The sequence below is a fragment of the Marmota monax genome, unplaced genomic scaffold (genome assembly GCF_021218885.2).
Source record: "Marmota monax isolate L192 unplaced genomic scaffold, Marmota_monax_Labrador192_F-V1.1 WCK01_AAM20220418_F8-fsc00003, whole genome shotgun sequence".
Classification (NCBI taxonomy): Eukaryota; Metazoa; Chordata; class Mammalia; order Rodentia; family Sciuridae; genus Marmota; species Marmota monax.
In genome coordinates this window covers 19,443,856-19,462,453 of record NW_026694084.1, presented here as the reverse complement: position 1 = coordinate 19,462,453, position 18,598 = coordinate 19,443,856, and the positions used below count along the sequence as shown (strand labels likewise).

The 18,598-nt window shown below is 29.8% G+C and overlaps 1 protein-coding gene and 1 non-coding gene across 8 annotated transcripts in view; both read left to right on the top strand.

Annotated features, from left to right (window-relative positions):
• The window catches only part of Csmd3 (CUB and Sushi multiple domains 3), a 1,151,628-nt gene that overhangs the window by 601,149 nt on the left and 531,881 nt on the right, over positions 1-18,598 (top strand). For all 7 annotated transcript variants that reach the window (XM_046464911.2, XM_058585685.1, XM_058585684.1 and 4 more), the window contains one exon: positions 2,736-2,848. In XM_046464911.2, coding sequence (XP_046320867.1) covers positions 2,736-2,848 — 113 coding nt within the window. The remainder of the gene's footprint in view (positions 1-2,735; positions 2,849-18,598) is intronic.
• LOC124107072 (U6 spliceosomal RNA) lies at positions 11,000-11,104 on the top strand. The gene has a single exon (XR_006856279.1). It is a non-coding gene; the product is annotated as a U6 spliceosomal RNA (small nuclear RNA).

Here is an 18,598-nt window from a genome sequence, read left to right as displayed (position 1 = left end):
GAATTTAAGTGTTTTTTTTTTTTAATTCACATAGAATAATTTCCCAAAAAAGGTATTAAAAACACAGTAAAATCATTTGATGAATCATTTGTGAATCTTATGAGAATGACCTAAGACTCTGATAGTGGCTGGAGTTTGAATATAAAGTTGCCCAATGCAAGTGGATCCTACCATTTGTCCAAATCAAGGCCTTTGCAAGGATTCCAAGAAGAATTAGTCATTGAGAGTACGTACAAAGAGCAGGGTTTTAAATGATATACCCAGTGTTAAGAAAATATAATTAAAAACAAACTCACCTACCAAGGAAATGAATCCTTTCCACAAAATATACAAATGAGTGTAGAAACAGCTTTTCTATTGAACAAGGATTAAACCAGACTGTGGTGTGCATCGTACACAATCGGCTAAGGAGATTGCAAAAGAGACAGATAATTCTTATTCTTTTATAAAGCCAGACAGATATAATACATTACACATATATGTTATTTGTCTTTATAAAAAGGGAAAATAAAATTCCTTTTTTTATGATAGCCAGGAAATTATCTCATGGAGCAATGTGCCTCAGCTTAAACTCCACAAACACTGGGCAGGGTATCATACTCCTTGATGTTCACCTTTCGAAGAAATGTCTCCAAGTCCTCCAAGAAAGAAATTCTTTTGATGCAAAATTGGAAAGAGTCTCATTTAATTTTTAAAACATTTACATATATTTGAAAGAAACTGAGAACTTATAATTTCCAGTTTTCTAAAGTAAATGTTAAAGAGGAGTAGGTTGAGTTTATATTTACTTTTTTTGATAGCAGGGGAAATTTTTATTTTAATTGCTTATTTTTAATTTAATATACTTTTATACCACCAGTGAATAGGGAACTAGGTAAAATCAGTGTCGATAGGATAATAAGTTATAAAGGAGCTATTTAGACCACATGTGTTTATTGTTCTTTCTGAACTGACAAAATCTTATTCTGGAGATTTCATGCTGTAGAAACTATTCAGAATTGAGTATAATATGAGAAAATGTAGTAAACAGCAGTAATTAATTTATCTCAGAAAAACAACTTTTACAATTCACTATGGGATAGATTGTTGGCATATTCACTATAATGTAGCTGATGTACATTTTATAGACTTAAGCTCTTATACCCATTGTATAATGAGTATAACTTTCTTTCTGTCAGGCCTCTGAGCTTTAGTTCTCATTCTTGCTCATGAAACTGCATCTGTCTCTTTACTGTAACTCCTAAGACCAATACCTATAACTCATCAAAATTCCAGGGCTACACTAAAAATGCATGTGCCACAAAGTTTAATTAAACTGTTTCAAAGATCATGTGTATATATAGCAATAAAAAATGTGCCTATAGATGTGGGTTTTTAATTATGACAATTTTAATTTTTTTGACAGGCAAAATTAATATAATCTAAGATTTCATAACCTCTTATAGGATCTTGATATCTTTTAATATTCCTCCTTATCATGTATAATCCCATAATTAAATCATACTTTAATTTCTTTCTGTTAAATTCCTAGATTGTGTAACAACAGACACTGTGATGTAGCCATACAGCTAATACAATTTTTTGTTTTATTTATTTATTTTTTACGTCATTTTTACAGTTTTGGTGGCTGCCTTACCAGAGAGAGCATTTTGCTGTTATGGTCATCCATGCTGCCTTCTACTGGTTAACTATAGTGTTGCCACTATCCAGGGGACAGTTATTATTTTTTTTAATACTGTCATAGGATGTCTTTTTTATTATTATGAAAGAAAACTTTATATCTTCTTTCCTGATGCAATTTTAAGCTCTCTTTGTGGCTTTGGAAATTTAGTAGGCAAATGTTTAACAAACTTACCCTTTTAGTATGAACTTTACAATCCTCAATTGATATGTACAATTACTCTGAAGTGAGACCATTTTTTCCCTTTTTATTCTTCACAGACTTTTCCCTCCAATGTCTTATTTTCTCTTTTGCTTTCATTCTGTTTCTGACCCTTGGCTTCAGTTCAAACGTGTGACTACAGTTCAAACATGTGATGCCAGGAAACAAAAAGTAATTTCTCTCCTTATGGTAAAAAATCATGCATTAGTAAATGAAAATTTATTAATGCTTAGATTCAGTTATACTGCTTCAAACTAATAGCATGTTCTTTAAATATAAATAATTTTATTTACCAAAAAAACATATATGGCATGGTTCAACCATAATGTAGCCATTATCTAGGGTATAGTGTAAGTAATATAAGTTTAATCTCTGTTATATCACATCAGTATTGCAAAGGGCTAGATTATATTGCCTGTGATTTTTCTTTTGCACAGTATTTTAATATTTTTCACAGTATTTAGAACAAAACTCTGTGAAACTTTAGTATTTAAAATCAGATACATTCTTGGTGCTAAAAAGTACTTGAAGATTTTTATATATAGTTTTTTTTTTCCTTTTTGTTCAAAAGAAAGTATAAGATTCTCTGATAGTCTAAAATTTAGTAATCTTGCCTCAGGAACATTAAAGATCTAAACTAGTAAAACATATAAAATGGTATTTTTAATGATAAACCTTGATCACTAAATTGTGTAATTTGTCTTTTCTGTTACATCAACACATAGATCTGTAAATTTATCTGACAGTTTTTTTTCCTAGCAAAGAAAGTAATAAGATACATATCCATCTCATAATTTTCATGCACAAAGTGTGTTAATAACCCAACTTTCCCTTCTTTGTTTCTCTTTCGTAGGTTGACTGGAAGCTTTGTACCAGACCTTATAGTGAGCATGAGTAGCCAAATGTGGCTGCACCTTCAAACAGATGAAAGTGTTGGATCTGTTGGCTTCAAGGTTAACTACAAAGGTAATGATGAACTATTCCTGTGGGAAATATCTTAATACCAACAGAGAACACTTTTAAATTTCAAGTTTAATTGCCTCTACAAAGTTAAAAAGTTTTCCATAAAACAAATGAAAATACATTCCAACAAAATAATTCCCTCTTTAACTATAGATATTGGTCCTGATTATGTTTAAATAAAATTGTTTTCTCTTTAAAATGTGTCTATTTATCATTCCATACTTCTCTCCCTATTGATTATACTACTCCTGTGATTCAGTCACTCCAGACTGCTAGCCTTTTCTTGAATAGAACATGCAATTTTATATTCTAAATAATTGCTGGGAAAAATGCCTATTAAATACTTCACTGTAACAGAAAAGGACTTCAATCCCCAAATATTCCAGTATATTATTTTCTTAAATCCACTAGTAATTCTGTCATATTAAATACATGGTCATAGTATTGAGTTTATTTACTCCTGTATAAATCCCAGACCACAATTTTTGCTGCCCATCCCATGACTTGATGGAAATATAGATTAATGAATGATTAATTCTATGTTAATTATAAGATCCTTTGTTCTAGTTTAATTATTAGGAGATAGTTATAAGCCTTATGAAATTATAAATATCTTTGACATGTGTCAAAACTTTATTAAATTCAGTATATATACATATTAGAAATGCAAATTTATATTTTTGATGGAAAAATATGTAAATATTAATAAATTCAATTAAAATCTATTATTTAAAAAAGGAAAATGTAAAAGATCCATCAGACTATTATGTGGCTTGAATTTATTACTTCTATCATAGTAAAAATTATTCCCTATCAAACAAGGGCTATTGAAAAATTATCTTATTGCATAATAATAATTTTTAATTCTTTTTTCAACCACTGTCATGCCTTTGTGTCTGGATACACTGAGCTCAATGCATGATGTTGTCAGGGAGACAGGACACATTCATTCTGTATATTTTACTTGTGACTAAATTTGTACTACATTAATTTGAAAAGCTCAGGAGATCTGTGTGAATGTTGGTTTTAAAAAATACTTAGGCTCATTGTAAATATATATATTTTAAATATATTCCTCCTCCATTTAAAATCCATCTCTACTCCCAGTAAATAAAACAAGGTTATGAAATTGAAAGAATGGTCCCCTTATTTTATAACTGTCTACTTGATTTTTTTTTCTCTTCCCTTGTCCCTCTAAAAGCCCAAGTGAATTTGGCCTTCTTACATTTCTTTTATGTTTATTATTTTTCACCCTGAGGGTTACCTCTCAGAAAATCTATAGTAGTTTAAACCTTAGAACCTATATTAATCATTAATAGCAGTACTTCAACAAGAAACATAGTTATTAAAACTCTTGATCAGTTTGTAGTAGCAGGGGAGCTTTATTGATATTTATACAGTCCCTCAACAGCTCAAGAGCTGGAAGTACATTGTGAAGTGTCACAATGAAGCATTATTTTATTCTTTCTGCTCAGGTTTTAGCAAAAGTAATTTTTTTAAAATCCCAAGGATCAGCATAAGTGTCAGGTATTGATACTTTTAAGAAAAAAATTCATATTTCCTATTCTGTGGCACTTTTATTCTCTACCCATCATATATATATATATATATATATATATATATATATATATATATATATATATATATATATATATATATATATATATATATACATATTAATAAACTCTGTATCACATGTACTATATATATATGTACTATATATATATATCACATGTATATATATATATATATATATATCACATGTATATATATATATATATATAAACTCTGTATCACATGTACTATATAAGCAGACAGGAAATAAACTTTCTTGTCTTTGTATGTGTATAACAAATGTCCCTTTTCTTTCATCATAATTATATGTTCAATTAAACTGTAAAAAGGGTTTTTACCTTATATTAACACATATATGTTAATATAAGGTAAAATATGTTCTAACAGCTTTAGTTTACCTTTATTTTCTTCCTACTGTAAAATTTTTATTTTTGCATTTTCCATAATTTAAAACATGGCACAAAGTTGAGTCAAGGTTCATTTTGAGAAGTTTCAAAATTTGATGTGCAGATATCTTCAGCAACTTCACCTACTAAAAATAATTTCCATAATTACCTTGCTCTCTCTTGAGTGGTGTGTTGGTTTTTTAAATGGAACACCTGCTAAAAATTTTTTTAGATCTGATCTAAAGATGTCTCTTTTTTGTTATCTTTAAATTTCACATGAGATAGTATATCTCTTCTAAATTAATCATATATTTTATTGCATAAATTATTAAATTTTTAAGTAACTAGATTTGATAAAAATTTTTAAATTTTTATCAAATGTAGTTACTAAAATATATAAATTTTGATTTTTACAATATGTTTTGTTATGTTTTGCTAATTACCTAAAATAGAGTTTTTGAAACTGGATGTTAAAGAAATTAGGAGAGTAAATAAAATCTTCTCTTAGAAAACCAAAATAGAAGAAGAGGTTAAAAGTTGTTGAAATGTGGATGGGAAGGTTGTTACTGTCGATCTTCAGACTGGTTCTCATTCTCTATAAATGTAAGAAGACACATAGGAATCCAAATAACAATTTTTTTAAAAGATTGGTCTGTGTTATAATAGACTGAGAAAGAAAAATTATCTATGAATATAAAGTAATTTATAACTATCTGGTTATCATTAACTTTTAGAACCTCAGCTTTAATCTGTGATATTATCTATATGCTTTTCTATGTTATTTCATGGTATCTGTTTCAAAGTGTAAGAAAAAAGCAAATGGCACAAATCAAGATAAGTCTTTTATTTTAGTTTAATTTTTATTTAGTTAGGATTCATTTAATGTTTATCTTGTGCATGATGGAGTCCTGATTACTGTATCCAATAGAAAATCGTGAATAAAATACCACCAGAATCTGTAAAAGTTAATAATATCTGTAGCTTGTTAAAATCAGTAACATTTATGTTGAGTACAATAAGTCAATCCTGATTTATAGGAGATCTGTGTGTTTGCCATAACTGTGATGCAAGGTGTGACACTTTATGTTCCTACTAAAATCAAAGAATAACCTCACTATCCACCTTGCACCATTTCCCTTCAAGACATTTGTTTTGTTTGCTTGTTTTTATATCGTCATTATTCAAATCCACATTAACCAGAAAGGAAGCTAGTGTTCCCAATAAATGCATTAGCATCCATTAACACTGCACTACTTTTTGCATGTATTCTCATGTTCATCTTAGAAAGTCTAAGGAACATTAAAGACATAAATAACAATTGCTACAGCTTTGTATATCACAATCATTTTGTCTTCATTAACTCATTAAATCTCATTAAGATGTCATGAGGCTAGGAATTATTACTAATTTTCTCAGATGGGAAAAATGACTAGGATGTAAGCACAACGATCATAAAAAGTTTAGTCTTACTTTGTTCACTGTTATATTCCGAGAACTTACTGCAATGCATAACATAGTAAGTGATCAATAAATATTTCTGGAATACTTGGTTTTTGTTTTTGTTTTTTTTTTTTGCTTGTTTTGGGGGATTCTGAGAATTGAACTCAGAGCTTCATGTGTGGTAAGCATTTGCTCTACCACTGAGCTATATCCCATCCCTTATTTGGGGCATATGTGAATGGATGAGTGAAAATTAACAATAGATCATTAACTGCCTGTAGAATATAGCTGCAATTCTAAGCTTGCTGACTAGTTTTTTTTTTCCATTATGAAACAATATATTCTAGATGATTTAGAGTTTTTTGAGAAGCAGAAACTTGAGGTCCTAGTCAGTGTGAAGAGCATAAGGCACCAAAAGATTGAATTAAACTGGGTTCCCATTGTCTCACTTGCTACACATAAAAAAATGCACATGCACGTGCATGCACATATGTATGCACACTATGACAAAAACCACCCAATTTCCAATAGGAGGTGACTATGTTGTTACATGGTATTTTTCAATTGAAAATCCATGGAAAGTCTGAAAAGGAAAAACCCTTAGTCTTTATAGAGTTCTAAAAGTGATACCTCCTCTTTTTAGAAATTAGACATTATATCGGTTTAACTTTCTGTTGTATGAAAACACATATCCTCAACAACATAGTTTTAATAGCAAACACCTATGAGGGGTATCCCATGCCATGTGATTTTGTAAACACATGCAAGGTTTCATTTAATCACTACAATAACCCAATGATAGGTAATAATATCATCTCTACTAAAGAGATGATGAAATCCAGGACATTAGGTTAGGTCATTTGTTTCTATCACTTATCTAGTAGGTGGTATAATGAGACTCTAAATTCTGTAATTTTAACTATTGTTTTTAAAACAATTTATATTATTTTCATAAATTTTAGCATACATTTTAATTTATTTAGATATTAAATTTTGAAATAACTCTCAAAGTACATAGTCAAAGTGTAAAATTTTGATGATGCCATCTGGTTTTATGGAATGACCTACAATTTTAAAATGGAACATTTTCATTAAAGATGCTTATTTTTGTTAAATATTTAGACTTCTTAATTTTTATGATTTAAAATGAACTCAGAGTCCCTGTGCTTCATTACAGAGATAACACATTCTGTTATTTTGTCCTAATCCAAGACTGTTAATGATTAGGACACATGCTGAAATAAGATGGATTTATACCCAAAAGCTCCCCTCCACATCCATCTTCCCTGACTATACGGTATATATAACATGAGCAAGAAAAAAGCCTGTTTTATTAAGCCTCTATGGTTTCTGAATCAATTTGCTCATGGAGCAACATAGTGTATTGTAACTGATATACAATGTAACTTTGTTTACCCTTGATCAATTTTCTTTTTGGTTATCTTTTTATTCTTATCAAATTGTAGGTACTTTTTACACATAAAGAATATTAACACTTAGTTTATCATATACATTGTAAATATTTTCATCTAGTCTATATTTATCCTACGCAAAAACAAGTTTTCCTCTTGTTTTTGATCTTATCTATACTGCTATTTCTTAAAAATGGCATGTGGATTTGTGTATGTCATGTGCATTTTAAAAGATTTTTTGTCGGAGTTACAGTGTATTTCCTTATTTCCCCCACCCACAAAAAAATTTCATACTTTAATCCATCTGTAATTTATTTTTTGTATTTTGATTGATGTTTTCTTCTAGATGTAAACATTATTCCACCAACAACATTATTATTAGATCATGATTTTCCAGAAAAACTGAATATAACATAGATTTCACATATACTTTAATATATTTAACTAATTTTTTCTATTAAAATCTTGTTTTTCTAATGTCACTATTTTGGGGTTTTATTTAATTAAAAAAAATCTTATAACCAAAACTCTTTGCTACTACTTTTATACTTCAAAATTTTCATAACAATTCTTGTACATTTATCTTCTACTCATTTGAAAATAGTTTTTTGACTTCCACAATAAAGCGACTTGAAATTTTTGTTAGAAATAGTTTCACTACTCTACGTTGTATACACCAGATATATGAAAAATTATGTTCTTTATGTGTAATATGAATTGAAATGCATTCTGCTGTCATATATAACAAATCAGAAAAAATTTAAAATATATATAAAAATATTGTCATTACCCAGTTACTCAGTTTCCCCAAATTTGCACACTTGGGCTATAGTTTCTTTTGGGCTGGTTCCATAAAATGTGTGTTTGAACAACTTTGGTAGTATCACAGAATGATTCAGGAAATTTTTCAGTGCTGTAGATAGTTCAAATAGCATAAAAGTTACATGACTTTTCCGCTAAGATCCTATCTATAAAATTATCTGGAAATTTTTGCTTAAAGGTAAATATTTGAGAAATTTTAATTTTTTAAATATCTGTTTATATGTTTCTTAAAGCCTTTTTGGATTAATGATAAGTTTGTTATAAAACATTAAAAGTAATTTTCAAGTATGTGAATATTTCATATCTACTTTCTAAAAATTTTTTTTAAATGAGGAGAAAAAATAATAAATAGGGGAGCTAGGGTTGTGGCTCAGTGGTAGAGTGCTCGCCTAGCACAAGGGAGCTCTGGGTTCGATCCTCAGCACCACATAAAAATAAATAAATAAAATAAAGATAATAATAATAATAATAATAAATACAAATGGAGATGCAACTCAGTAGTGAAGTGCTTGCCTCATATTTGCAAGACCCTGGATTCCACAGCTAGTACTGCAAATAATAATAATGATATTATCATAATAGTTTATTTATATGTATTTGTTTATGTTGAAAGGGCAAATTTTTCTTACTCACTTTGCTTACATCAGCCTTTCTACCTGCCCACTAGCCATCCTTTCTCTTTGTTCTAGTGATTGAACTATTTTAGACTTTGATGAACCTTATCTATCCCAATTCTGTACAGCTCCATAGGTTTGGGCTAAACTAATCTAAACTCCCTTTGATAGTTATCAGTCAGGATCTGGGACAATTGGTACAGATTCGGGATGAAAGAAAATCTCTTTTCTGAGGTTGTTAACTGTAAGGGTCATTTCACTTGGTGCTACTGAGGGTCATCTTTTGTTATCTTATATCAATAACTTGCAACAGAGATAAGGAAGAATCGACAAATAGAAAGAAAAATATAGTGTTGTGGACATAATTGAAATCCCTAAATTTAGCACTCCCTAAAGAGAAAACTTTTCCTTGGTGTTCCATTTGTGTGAGGCTGTAAACTTTTACTTAAAACATGTTGAGTTGGAGGAGGGGGAGAAAAAAAAACACAATCAATCAATCAATAAAACATGGTGAGTTCAGTTTCTGTTTCTAAATGAGACTGACAACTAAATGAGCTCTGATTAACTCACTTGTTATCTCTTTGTTTAATTCTTTCAATAAGCAACAAAGGAAGCTCTATATTATACTTCAATGTTTTGGGATGTATTTATTTATTTTCAAAATGTGTTATCATGGAAATATACTAAAAATGGGCCTCCAAAATTATAGTCTTAGAGAAAGGAATACTTATATTTGATTTAATTAATAGTTTATACACTTTTTGGCTAGTTTTGGGTTTTGCTTTTTTCAAGAAAAAAATATGAGGATTTCATAATTATCTTTTGCTCACATTATGTATCTGTAAGGGGCATTTTTTAAATTAAACTTACCATCTGTGCCTTAATAACATTATTTATGAACCTTAATAACATTATTTATGGTCTTATTTAGTTTTATCCTTGAATTGTGATTGAGATGTTTTGAAAATAGCACTAATCCTTCAATTCTTTTATGAATAATTATGACAGAATTGTTTAGTTATCACCCATGTCATATTGTGGTAATGAAAAAAATTATGTGATATCTTTTTCTTTCTCCCTAGAGATTTCTGTTATAGCCCAGAAATATATATATATATATATATATATATATATATATATATATATATATATATATCTGTTTGATAACCATATGATTTTATATGTATCATTTTTGTTGAAAATCAACTGGAGATATATATATATATATATATATATATATATATATATATATATAACCCTACCCCTCACATTTTTTTAAATGATATTGAAAAAATTGGATAGCCACATCCCGAAATAAACCAAAACATCTCATCTCTTGTCTCACTCAAATCAACATGAAATGAATTGTAGAAGTAAACCTAAAACTATGAAACATTTAGAAGAAAATATAAAAGAAAAATCTAACTTCTTTAGGGAAATTTTTTTAAAGAAAAGAACAAAGCATATTATATACTGAATATTTGTGTCCCTCCAAAAATCATGTTGAAGTTCTACCATCAGTATAATGAAATTTAGAGACAGGGCTTCAGTGGAAGTAGATAGATTTATATGAACTCATGACAGTAGAGTCCTCATGATGAGATTAAATCCTTTATAAATAGGAGACATCATTAGAGAAACTGTGCAGTCTTTCTCTCCTTCAGCCCTCTGCTAGAAAGAGAAGTCAGCCATCTGCAGGTTAGGAAGACCTCTCACTAGAACATGACCAGGCTTATACACTATGTAGATTAAATTTCTTTTGTTTAAGCCATCTAATCTAAGGCATTTTGTAATATCATGAGCGCATACTAAGACATTATAGAAGAAAAAAATTGGCAAATTAGACTTGACCAAAACCAAAATCATATGGTTATCAAAAGGCACTGTTAAGAAAATGAAAAGGCAGTGTTCGCCTTGGCAGCACATACTAAAATTGGAACGATACAGAGAAGATTGGCATGGCCCCTACACAGGGATGATACTCATATTCCTGCAGCTTTACATATTAGAAAAAGAAAAGAAGAAGATATATATGTTATATATATTATATATATGCTATAGAATGTGCATTCAGAATATATAGTGAAATTTCAGAAATCAATAAAATAAAGCAAACAACCCTATTAAAATGTGTAAAGTGATTGGACACTTTACACAACAGATACAGGCCGGGCATGGTGATTCACACCTGTAATCCCAGAATCCAGGGAGGCTGAGGTAGTAGGATCACAAGTTCAATGCCACCCTCAGCAAAAGCAAGGTACAAAGTAACTCAGTTTGACTCTGTCTCTAAATAAATATACACGATAAGGTTAGGGATGAGGCTCAGTGGTGGAGTTTCCCTAATTTCAATCCCTGTTACCCCCCACCAAAAAAAAAAAAGGCTGAGGATGTGGCTAAGTGGTTAAGCACCCTGGGTTCAACACCTGGTATCCACCCCCAGGGGAAAAAAAAAGATACAGAAGACTAAAATGTATATAAAAATGTTCACAATTATTGTTTAAGGCAATATAAATTAAAATTACAAGAGACACCACTACAATAAATTTTCACACATATTTGTATAGTGGTAAAATGATGATATCTGACAAAATATTTATTTGTGTCCTTGTAATTTTTAGTACATGGCAACAGAAATCCTGCACTATCTTTCATTGCACTCCCACAGTAGTGTAATTCAAATGGATGATCCAATAAATACACCAATCTGTAATCTGAGAAGGATCTATAATATTCATGTAAAACCAAAGTAACTTTATATTAAGAATTGCCATATTCTTAAAAGGTAATTCTTAAACCTTTAATTTTAAAAATATTCATTAAAGCAGAAATATAATCATGAACAAATAATATTTTTCAACACTTCATTTGAAATTTATAATTCCCTCAAACTTTTTATACATTATTTAGTTTTCTAGTGCCATAAAATCAAATTAGTGAAATAAAATATGTAAGACATAGCTGTTTCATTGTTTTTTATTTAAAAAATATTTTCTATTTCTCTATATTGTATCCTTTAACTAAAGTTAAAGTCAATATAAGGAGATCAAGTCTTTTATAGAACACACTTTTATGATGTTTTGATATTCTTTTTATAAAAGCATTCTGTAAACAAAAAATGAAAGTGATATTTAATTATATAGCAATTAAACTAAAATTTCTAATTTCTTAGAAACTAAATTGTTTGTCATTTACTAATATAATATTAGCATGTACCAAAGCTGTATTTTTGTAAAATTAAATTGGAGTACAAAATCATTTATGTAAATAACTATTTTCCTCTGGGGTGCTCCATGTGCATCACTGATTTAATATTTATAATAAGGACAATTTCTATATCTTTAAAAACAAGGACCTTAACCTAAAGTCTCAATTTTCTTTTGGTTCTAACATTCTTTTATTAATTTTTATGAATTAAATATTGATATATCCACTGTACTGTCCAAAAATATTAGTCACTATTTATACATTGTCATAAACAGAGATACTTTAGTAATATTTTTTTGGAATGCATTCTGACATAAATTTCTCTCACAGAATTTTTTTCATATTTAATACCTAACTCTCTGGTGATGATCTATGAACACTTACCCAGGGAGTCCCTTTGGATTTGACCATTCTTGTGTCTTTTGCTATTTCTTTTCTTTTCATATCATTCCATTTTCTTTCTTGATATGCTGTAGTTTGTAAAATGAGATTTCTCTTGCTCAGGAAAAATTATAAAGTCACATGTAATATTCTGTGTGGAATTTTCATGATAACATTTCAATCTGCTTCTCAGAAACAGGGCATTTATGGATGACTCATGAAAACTATTATATTTGAGCAAGATTTATTATTTCTGTTCTTGTTCTTCATTAGCTTAGAGGTTTATTTTACTTTCTTTTACATTTAATATATCAAATTCCTTCATAAAAGTATTGCTTCTAAAACATCTAATTTAACTTTTTTTATCCCAATCTGCTGTAAGAACTAAAACTTTTCTTTCTATATGCACAGAAGTAAAATGATTGACAGTATAATATTAAGAGTTGTGTCAACTTTAAAGAATTAATTGAGTTGCAACTATATGCCAGACATTGTGAAGGGGATACAGTACACAGCAAAAAATGAGACTTAGTCATTGCTTTTAGTTTAGTAGGATGAAGACTGACACTTAATAAGTAATTTTAAGTATGATGAATACTAATAATGAAAAAACAGAATGTGCTTTTTGAAGACTATAAGAAGACTCCTAATGCAGGCTTCAAGATATGCTTTCCTAAATTGTGTTCTATATATGTACTAGAAATTGCAATGCATTGTGTTGTCATATATAACAAATTAGAATAAATAAATAATTTTTTAAACAAGATAAGTTTTTCTTAGGAGGTGAACTTGGAATGAGATCTGAGGAAGAGTAGGAGTTACTGAAGTAAGAACTCAGCAGCATAATCAAGTTGTGCAGATGAGAACAAGTTTCAGTGGAGGACCTTATAAAATTCTAGGATGTAGCAGGAGTAGAAAGGGAGTGCACTGAGGAGTAGAACCTGTCATGATTTGAGAGGGGGACCATGTATGAATGGGTCATGATAAAAGATGTCCATTTCCTTAGTGAAGACAAAAAAATCACTCCTCTCCCTTACTAACAGGCTAATTTCCCAATTTCTCCCTTAGGAAAAGAACCAGTATTTATTAAAATAATGCAATGATAGATCAGAGAAAATGGAAGATATTTTTGTGATAGTTCATATTCTCAAATAATAACATTCAATATTGTCAAAATGTTATTTTCTTAAAACTTGATCTACAGATTCAACATAATGAAATAAAAATTTCAGTGGGTTTTTTTTTAGATATCAACAAACCAATTTAAAGTTTAAATGAAGAGGCAAATTTTACCTAAATGAAAAAATAAAAACAAAAAATATATAAATGCTAAAAATAAGAGACATAATACCTAGAGAACCCATCATAATATTGAAGAAAAATAACAAAGTAGGAGGACTGATACCACCTGCCTGATACTGCCCAATATCAAACCTTATAAAGCTATAGTAATCAAGAGAGGGGGAACAGGCAGTAGAATAGACAAATGCAACAAGGGAATAGAAAAGAAATTCCGATATAAACCCAGGTTACTGTAGTTATCTGATCTTGACAAAGGAGCAAATCCATAAGCCTAAAGTAATATAAATCCTTTTTAACAAATGATGCTCAAGCAAGTGGACATCTACAGACAAAAACAAAAAATAATCTAGATAGAAGCTTTACACCTTTCATAAAATTAAGTCCAAATATATTATAGGCCTAAGTATAAAACACAAACTATAAAATTTCTGAAGAAATAGAGGAAAAAACATAGATGACCTTCAATAAGGCAATGACTTTATAAATATAGCAACAAATGTATGATCCATGGAAGAAAAAACTAACAAGCTGAATTTAATTAAAATCAAATTGCTGCTTTGCAAACTACAATATCAAGAAGATGGGAAGATAAGCTATGATTAAAAGAAAATATTTGCAAACAAATACTTGTGCTAAAGGACTCTCATCCAAAATACTATAAAAATAAGAAAAAGGGTAAACTGAGTAAGAAATGGGAAATATGTATAGATATCTCACCACAGGAGATATATAGATGTCAAGTCAGCATATGAAAGTATTTTCAACATCATGTGGCATTAGGGAACAGGCAACAGAACAGACAAATGGAACAAGGGAATAGAATATAAATCCAAGAAAAAAAAAACATGTTAAAGAAGTCATCTGAAATTGACAAAGGAGCAAAGTCAATAGAATTGAGGCAAGATATCCTTTTTTGACAAATAATGCTATAATAAGTGAGCATCCATAAAGAATGCAAATGAAGATATATCAGGGAATTGCAAATTAAAATAATGAGATACTACTACACAGCTATAAGAATGGCCAAAATTTAGAATATCAACAATACCAAATACTGGCAATGATATGAAACTGTAGGATCTGATTCATTGCTTATAGAGATGAAAAGTGGTACAGCCACTTTAGAAGACAGTTCTTAAAAAACTAAACATACTTTTACTACATAATTCAGCAACCATACTCTTTGATTTTTACTTAAATGAACGAAAATGAATGTCCCCACAAAACCCTGCACATGGATGTATGTAGTAACTTTATAGTTCCATTCATAATTGTCAATACCTGGAAGGAATTAAGTTGTTCTTTGGTAAGTGAATAAATTAATAAATTGGAACATCAAATACTAAAAATGAAAGCTATCAAGTCATTAAAAAATATGGAGGAAGTTTGAATGCATTTTAATAAGTGAAATAAACCAATCTGAGAAGACCATATACTATTTGATTTCTACTCTGTGACCTTCTGGAAAGGGCAAAACTATGACACAGTAAACTGATCAGTGGTTTCCAGAGGTTAGGAGGGAGGGAAGAATAAATTGGCAGAGCAAAGAGGATTTTCAGTGTTGTAAATCTATTGGGCAATACAATATTGGTAGATGCATGTCACTATACACTTGTCAGAACTCATAGAACCCTAATGTACACTATGGATTCTGAGTGATAATGATGTGCCACTTTAGGCTCATGGACTATAAAAAATTTACTTCTGTTGAATGAGATTTCAAGAGTGAGGAGGTCATATTTCAAGAGTAAGGATTACCTCTACTTTTTGCTCACTCTTGCTATAAACCCAAAACTCCTCTGAAGAGTTAAATTTTATTAATTTAAAACACAACATAAAAATTAAAGCCATTGCTACTACCGAAAATGTCCAGAACTATTTGAAAATGTTTCCATTTTATATTAATATAATTAAAGCATTTGAAAGCTTTAGGTGACTGTTCTCATTGATAGATTTTAATACACTACTTTGATTTAGTCTACTACTCAATTTCTATGGCCACCTTCCAGATTTAAAACAACAATAATTTTATGAGGGCATGAGTAAGCAGCATATTCTGGCCAATACCCTCCACTGTCATTCATATTGATTTTGGCTTACATGACATTTCAAACTATATTATTAATTTCAGAGGAAAAACATTGCCTCAAACTAACTTGCAAAAACCACTCAAAATAATAAACTTTACATCTTCTGCTTGATACATACCTGGTAGCAAGTATATTATAGAATACTCTCTCTATATATTTTAGTACAGCTGTAAAACCAAGTACTGTGTTCACCAAATTATGGCGTTTTTTCAAAGCAATTCTTTAAATACAAACAAAATCAATTTTTTTTATTAATCTGAAGAACAATAGGAATTCAGAATAACATTTTTATACGTGTTTTTCTTTATATCTTTTTAAATTATTATATTGTTTATACATGTCAACAGTTTTTATGGTTTATAAATAATTTCATTAAAATTAATACTTACTAAGCATCCTCTGTATATGAAGCTGTGACATTCATAGAAAGGACATCCTAAACAGCATGAAGATGCCTCATACAAACAAAAATTAAAGCAACACATACTTAGTAAGCGCATAAAAGAGAATTACATTGTAGTCAAGAACTATTTACATTAAGCATAATGTTTTTCTGTTCATGGTGCGCTATGAAATTGTGTAGGAAGGGAAATCTGATCTTATTTCTACTTGAGGAAAGAACCTGACAAAGACTAGGAAAGTTTTCTGAATTTAGAAAACTAATATACTTAGAAAATATTATGTGATTATTATCTTTGCATGTCTTTTGGGACACAACAACTCTAAATTTTGGTCAACAATGATGCATAAACTGAAAATCTGATTCTCTGAGTTGAAGGAAGAAAATGAAAGTCAAAAATAATATACCAAAAATATGTAAATGCTGTTCACAACCGAAATCATCAAATTAAAAGCCAAAGCTGTGTTTATGGTCTTTACAAAATAAGTTGGAAGGTCAATTAAAAAAATATGATGAAATCTGAAAAAAATTAAATTATATTCTCATTGGTCTTTTTTAAGGACTTCATCTTAAGGATTTAATAAGATAATTGTTCAAAGATTTAAGTACATGAAAGAATATTTAACATAATGCCATTTATATCAAAGTGGGCAAATTATAACCTACTAGTGTTACATTAAGAAGACATATGCTCAAAGGGCTGGGGATGTGGCTCAAGCGGTAGCGCGCTCGCCTGGCATGCGCACAGCGCTGGGTTCAATCCTCAGCACCACATACAAACAAAGATGTTATGTCCGGCGAAAACTAAAATAAATAAATAAATATTAACATTCTCTCTCTCTCACTCTCTTCTCTCTCTCTCTCTCAAAAAAAAAAGATTAAAAAAAAGAAGACATATGCTCAATACATTTTAATAAAAAATAATAAAAATTACTAATGGATTTATTGATTAGCTTGCTTTAAGGTAATAGTTTCACAATTTAGATGTATATCAAAACATCACATTGTACAGCTTGGTTATATACAAGTTTTGTTTGCTTATACTTCATAAAGTTTAAACATTCACCTTGAAACTGGATTTCTGTGGCTATGATTGGCTTCTCAAATCAGCAAGAAGTTTTTTTTCTTTTTTAAAATTTATATATGACAGCGAAATGCTTTACAATTCTTATTACACATATACAGCACAATTTTTCATATCTCTGGTTGTATACAAAGTATATTCACACCAATTCATGTCTTCATACATGTACTTTGGATAATAATGACCATCATTCCACCATCATTTCTAACCTCATACCTTCTCCCTTACCCTCCAACTCCTCTGCCCTATCTAGAATTCGTCTATTCTTCCTATGCTCCCTTTCCCTATCCCACTATGAATCAGCCTCCTTATATCAGAGAAAACATTTGGCATTTGGTTTTTTTGGGATTGGCTAAATTCACTTACCATTATCTTCTCCAACTCCATCCATTTACCTGCAAATGCCATGATTTCATTCTCTTTTATTGCTGAGTAAAATTTCATTGTGTATATATGCCACATTTTTTTTATCCATTCATCCATTGAAGGGCATCTAGGTTGGTTCCACAGTTTAGCTATTGTGATTTGTGCTGCTATAAACATTGATATGGCCGTGTCCCTGTAGTATGATGTTTTTTAAGTTCTTTGGTTGTAGACTGAGGAGAGGGATAGTTGGGTTAAATGGTGGTTCATTCCTAATTTTCCAAGAAATCTCCATACTGCTTTTCATATTGGCTGCACCAATTTGCAGTCCCAACAGAAGTGTATGAGTGTACCTTTATCCTCACATCCTTACCAACACTTATTGTTGTTTGTCTTCATAATAGCTGATGTTCTGACTGGAATGAGATGGTATCTTAGAGTGGTTTTGATTTGCATTTTTCTAATTGCTAGCGATGATGAACATTTTTTCATACATTTTTTGATTGATTGTATATCCTCTTCTGAGAAGTATCTTTTCAGGTCCTTGACCCATTTATTGATTGGGTTATTTGATCTTTTTTGGTGTTTAAACTTTTGAGTTCTTTATATACCCTAGAGATTAGTGCTCTATCTGATGTGTGAGGGGTAAAGATTTGTTCCCAAGATGTAGGCTCTCT